The sequence below is a fragment of the Sinocyclocheilus rhinocerous genome, unplaced genomic scaffold (assembly GCF_001515625.1).
Source record: "Sinocyclocheilus rhinocerous isolate Xijiao unplaced genomic scaffold, SAMN03320098_v1.1 scaffold988, whole genome shotgun sequence".
Classification (NCBI taxonomy): domain Eukaryota; kingdom Metazoa; phylum Chordata; class Actinopteri; order Cypriniformes; family Cyprinidae; genus Sinocyclocheilus; species Sinocyclocheilus rhinocerous.
In genome coordinates this window covers 1,532,000-1,537,600 of record NW_015650363.1, presented here as the reverse complement: position 1 = coordinate 1,537,600, position 5,601 = coordinate 1,532,000, and the positions used below count along the sequence as shown (strand labels likewise).

The following is a 5,601-nucleotide window of genomic DNA, read 5'->3' as shown; positions in this document are numbered from 1 at the left end:
TGTATATATATATATATATATGTGTGTGTAAAGTTTGGTGTCAGTAAGATTTATTTCAATAAATGCATTTATTTGATGCAGTAAAATCAGTGATATTGTGAAATATTGTTACATTTTACTATATTTTATAATGTACTTTATTCCTCAATTTTTCAAGTCCTCAGTGTCACATGATCCTTCAGAAATAATTCTGATTTGCTGCTCAAGAAAGATTTCTTATTCTTATTAATAATAATAAATAATAAATAATAAATTATTATCAATGTTGAAAACATTTTTGTGAAAACAGGATATGGATTCTTTGATTAATAGAAAGTTTACAAAACTGAATTTATTTAAAATATAATTATTTTGTAACATTATAAATATCTCTCTTGATCAATTTAATGCATTGTTGCTGAATAAAATAAAAAAATAAAAAAATGTATCATAGTGACCCTAAACTTTTGAATGGTTGTGTATATACACAAACAAAATGTATTCTTCACATTGATTTATATGACATAACCAATTCTATAAATAAAATATTTACAACATTGTTAAAGAACACAAGGAAATAGTAAGAGAGTGTTTTCAGCTCCGAGGTGTTGTGATGGCTTTCTTAAAGTTGATAGCAGCTTTAATGCGATTTTGACTGACTCCTCCCCTTTTAGATGCTCCACCCCTTTTGTCCCTCTCCTTTGAAGGATTTGACAGTTTTCTCAGAATCTCTAAATTTAGCAGAAAGAAAGATTACATTAAAGAGAGAACCAACAACTACAGATATTGTGTGAAATATAACAATGATGTTATATTTCTGCTGATTAGTAAGCGTACATTTTATTTTCATTAGATTGGTGGGAAAATCCTTTAAAAGAACAATACAATGAAAAGCAGCAGCATGGAGTGTTTTTCTTGATATCAAATTTTTCCTTTTTAATAAATTATAGATTAATGAATGAAAAATAGAAGCATTGCCTGCTAGCTCAGGGTAACTTGTCCCAAAGTCATACACTGCAGTATACTTTGGACCTTCACTGCCTTCACCTCCTGCATAAGAGAACATACAAAGCTGTATTTACTGATGTTTTCCGTAAAGTTGTTGTGATATCTGATGTACCTGAAGTAGGTGAGGGCAAACTCACGTGATACACGTAATGGAATATAGCTCTCTCTCTCCTTCAGCAAACTGCTGACGAGGTCGGTGCTCTGTGCTCTCTCTGCCAAGTTCACCAGCTCTCCCATCCTGTCCATCAAGTCCACAGTCTCTATAGAGAACAGGCCTTTTTTTTTAGATCACCAACACTGAGTCTGTTTGGCATCAAATTAACAGTTAGTAGCTTAGCAAGTGTGTTTCTGATTTTAAGTGTTGCTTGGAGTTGAACAAACCCCAGACCCTAAGAATAAAACTTCACTGCTTTTTTTTTTTTTCAAATCTAACAACCACTAGGAGCACCTTAGCAACCACATAGTAACGGCACAGCAAGCATCTACAACCCCCTAGCTAGCATCATGGCGTTGTGTTTTGCACAGGTAGAAACAACTTATATATACTTCATAAATGTAAGAATCTAATTTAAGCATTGATGTAACTCAATTCATTTTCGATGTCAACCCATATTTGACCTTAGCTGAAGCATACTTTAATTTACCTTGGGGATCCAGATTGCATTTTTCTTTTATACAGTGGATGAAGTTTATAACCTTGCAGTTTAGGTTCAATATCTCCTCTCTTCCCTCTGTAAGAAATATATATTTAAAAAAACATTCCAACCACAAAAGCAAAGGAACTTTGCTATATTATATAAAATTATAATGTGAATATATACACTACTGTTCAAAAGTTGGGGGTCAGTAGAATTTTTTTTTTTAAATAAATAAATGAACACTGTTATTCAGCAAGGAAGCATTACATAGGTCAAAACTGACAGTAAAGACATTTGTTACAAAGGATTATAATTTCTGTTTCAAATAAATGCTTTGTATTCCTCAAAGAATCCTGAAGAAAATGCATCACAGTTTCCATAAAAACATTAAGCAGCACAACTCTTTTCAACATTATTAATAATAAGAAATGTTTCTTAAGCAACAAATCAGCATATTAGAATGATTTCTGAAGGATCATGTGACACTGAGGACTGGAGTAATGATGCTGAAAATTCAGCTTTCCATCACAGGAATACATTTTAAAGTATATTGAAAATAGAACAGCATTATTTAAAAAAAAATAATACTATTTCACAATATTTTACAATATTACTGTTATGATATAATAACGTTCTAATATGAATAGGCTATATATATAAATTATTCTGCACTTACCACCAAATATCACAGTAATGAACATCTCAGTCTTAAGATGTGATGTTTTCAACTGCTTACTGTTCCAGCAGCCTGCAGTAATGAATGTGTCTGTTCACACAGTAGGAAAATAAAAGCCAGTTAAATGTTGTTGACGACAGCCATACCTAGAGACAAAGCCCTGGTTTATGAGGAATGCTGTGGAGTTCTACAGTACTGAATGTAATTGGCAGACTAGACTCAGTGTAATCAGAATATTATCCTGCTGTGCCACCACTGAACTATGGATGAACTCCCCTCCTGGCCTAGAATCTGCATTATATAAACAGCACCGTATTACCCGGCTACATTTTTCACTCACTACTCACTGTTTTGTTTTTTTTGGCTCTCTCTTTCTGTAACCCCCTTGAAAAAAGAGGAGAGAAGGGACTCTTTTTTTATGAAGCAGACCAGGCTGATTTGTCTCCATGGAGTTAGTACACAGACAGACAGGTTCTTTGATACTTTGAAGTATTTATCCAGGACATGTCTAGTTGAGTGGGGAACAGATCTATAGTCTTTTTCCCATGACTTTAAACGCAACAGTAAGAGAACAGCACAAGTCCTTCCCAGTTGTGGCTATTTCAGTACTAACTTGGGAAAAAAGTTGTGCCATAAGAAATGAGTCTTAAAGTACTAAGAGGTTAGCAAACTTAATTCATTTAAATATCTGTTGCAGTTTTGTCCCTGTACTTCAGGACTGGGCATCTTCGGTCCTGGAGGGCCACTGTCCTGCAAAGTTTAGCTCCAACCCTAATCAAACACACCTGCCTGTAGCTTTCTAGTGATCTTGAACACACTGATTAGCTTGTGCAGGTGTGTTTGATTAGGGTTGGAGCTAAACTCTGCAGGACAGTGGCCCTCCAGGACCGAAGTTGCCCAGCCCTGCTGTACTTTAAACTGCATGAATCTTGAGTAGAAGTTCATTTTTGGAAGTGAATGGCCTTATAGGTACATGCATTCACATAAAGATATTTATACCGTAATAACAAATAACAAAATATTTCTATTTCATATAAATGCTGTTATTTTGAACTTTCCATTCATCAAAAAAATCCTGACAAATGTATCAAGGTTTCCACAAAAAAAATATTAGACTGCACAACTGTTAGAAAAAAGAAAAAAAAAAGATAAGATAAGATAACAAATGTTTCTCAATTTCTGGAGAATCATGCCAGACTGCTGAAAATTCAGCCTTGCTATCACAAGAATAAAGCACTTTTTAAATTATATTCAAATAGAAAAATAATGTAATTATATTTCACAATATTACTGTTTTAATGTATTTTCATCGAAAAAAGAAGAAACAAAAATTAAAAAATGCCAAAATTTTTAACAGTATTGTAAATGCATTATAAAAACGCCCAATTGTGTCATAAAATATATTAGTTTATATTTTTTCCCCCATCACACTTTTAAAATTAATTAAAATTATAATTAAAATATATTTTTTGTCATCTTGAGGCCCCCTTAATTGGGAGCTGAGGAGCCCTAGTCGTCTGGTTGAGAACCACTGTTTTATAGCACCATTGCTGATTCACAATCCTGTAAATCTAGCCAGAATAACATCCGATGAGACACAGACAGCAACTCCATGACAACATAGGCTTGAGCAGTCATAAACTCAGATTCCTGTTATACTCAACTTTGCTTTCAAGGAAAAAAAAATGTTATCAGTGTGTAAACATCATCAGCTTCATCAACAGGTATTTTCCACAAATCTAGATGTGATATGAAGCCCTCTATGACCTTTATGTCACAGATTAGACCAGTCAGCCTGTTTGCTTAGCTCAATAAAACATAGATGTGTGCCAAGGGTTACTATGTTTTATATATACACATATACTGTATACACTACTAGTATACACTACAAAAGTTTGGAATAAACACAATGTTTTAGTGGTTTTGAAAGAAGTCTCTCATGCTCACCAAGGCAGCATTCATTTGTTTACAAAAAAGGTTAAAACTTAATATTGTGAAATAATATTACAATTTAAAATAACTGTTTTCTATTTTAATAAATGTAATAATGTAATTTATTCCTGTTATATCTAAATAGTTATTGCAGCAGGACTATTCTATATCTGAGGTACAAATTGCTATTGTTGATAAGATGATCCAAAAGCTCCGCTCGCAGAAATGGAGACGAGTCCAGGAGTCATAATCAGAGTTCATTAGGAAGACGGGAGTGAATGCTGCATATTCAGATGAGAAACACAGGTTCATTTAACATCCTTTTGTGTCAACACACAATGAGCTTTTGTTTGGAATAATTTGAGCTGGATAACTGTAAATGTTTTTTGTGTGTGTGTGTAAAACTCTGTGTAAAATCCTCAGGAGCTTTTCAGTTTTTGAGCGTGTAAAACTTATTCAGTTCAAATTTAATTGCTAAAACAGTAGTCTGCCTGCAAGCGATTCAATCTGAATCAAGCGTGTTTGAAGTAAAGCTACCCTCTATATCTACATTTGCATGTCTGTTGTATCTATATCATATGTGGAGCACGGTTCAGAAGAATGATGCTACCCTAAAATACTCTAGAAATCTCTTGAGATGCACTAGTGCACCCTTTAACCTGGAATCTTTTGGGACTTGGGGAACAGGCTGGGAAAGATACAATGTTAGGATTCATAAGACCCTTCAGTGTGTGATCGAGCACAGCTGCCCAAGAGAGGGACTCTCCCGGGATGACCACTTCATGTCTCCATGTCTGGAGACTCCTTCTTTGGAAGGAAAATAGCTAATCATTTTATAGCCTGCACTTAAGCTATATCACACACTTAGCCAAGTTGTTTACCTATAGTTTTATATAAAATATTTAAGCAATATTATGAGCAATAGTGCTTAATATATACAACCGTTCAATAAACATTAGTTTTTGAGTAAATTACAGAATATTGCCAGTTTCTTTGTTTGTTCTTCCTTTGTCTGTTTCAAACACAGCCGCAACATCACAGTAGAGTGTTTTTTTCCTGAATGAATCAGTGTTCCCATTTAGTCGGTTCACTCAGTACAACTCATGCCTATGGGATATCGCGCTCTTGCGCCATTTGCTGAAGATACCTTTATTCAAGCCTGAAAGGCCAATAACGCATGACGACGTGGGTGGGGCTACCTGCCCACAGCATATAAATGCAGTCGCATACGTCATTCCCTTTGTTCTTCAGCTCTTCACCGTGCTAACACCATCACGCCACATTCACAAGAAAACCCAGTGGTGACTCCTGTTGAAGAGAAAGGCATAAAAGAGAAGTTTTTAGCTCGAGTTTAGCACAGCGAAGAAA

At 34.5% G+C, this 5,601-nt stretch overlaps 1 protein-coding gene across 2 annotated transcripts; it reads right to left on the bottom strand.

Moving 5' to 3' along the window:
* Nucleotides 1-446: 446 nt before the first annotated feature.
* Nucleotides 447-3,025, bottom strand: LOC107711837 (uncharacterized protein C22orf15). Of its 2 annotated transcripts, XM_016516881.1 has the most exons (6): nt 2,649-3,025; nt 2,302-2,391; nt 1,632-1,718; nt 1,125-1,247; nt 958-1,029; nt 447-710 (listed from the first exon to the last, which is right to left on the bottom strand). In XM_016516881.1, exons 2-6 carry the CDS (start codon nt 2,324-2,326, stop codon nt 574-576), a joined length of 444 nt encoding a protein of 147 aa, XP_016372367.1. In that variant the 5' UTR covers nt 2,327-2,391; nt 2,649-3,025; the 3' UTR covers nt 447-573. The 2 variants fall into 2 exon arrangements, with proteins under 2 accessions (XP_016372367.1, XP_016372368.1); XM_016516882.1 differs by lacking the exon at nt 2,649-3,025 and having other exon boundaries at nt 2,302-2,442.
* Between the last annotated feature and the right edge of the window lie 2,576 nt (nt 3,026-5,601).

Coding starts and splice junctions, on each gene's coding strand:
- LOC107711837 (XM_016516881.1), bottom strand. CDS start 2,326: ATGTTCATTACTGTGATATTTGGTG. Junction 1,719..2,301: donor CATTACTGTGATATTTGGTG/GTAAGTGCAGAA, acceptor TATTTCTTACAG/AGGGAAGAGAGGAGATATTG. Junction 1,030..1,124: donor TATTCCATTACGTGTATCAC/GTGAGTTTGCCC, acceptor TCTCTTATGCAG/GAGGTGAAGGCAGTGAAGGT.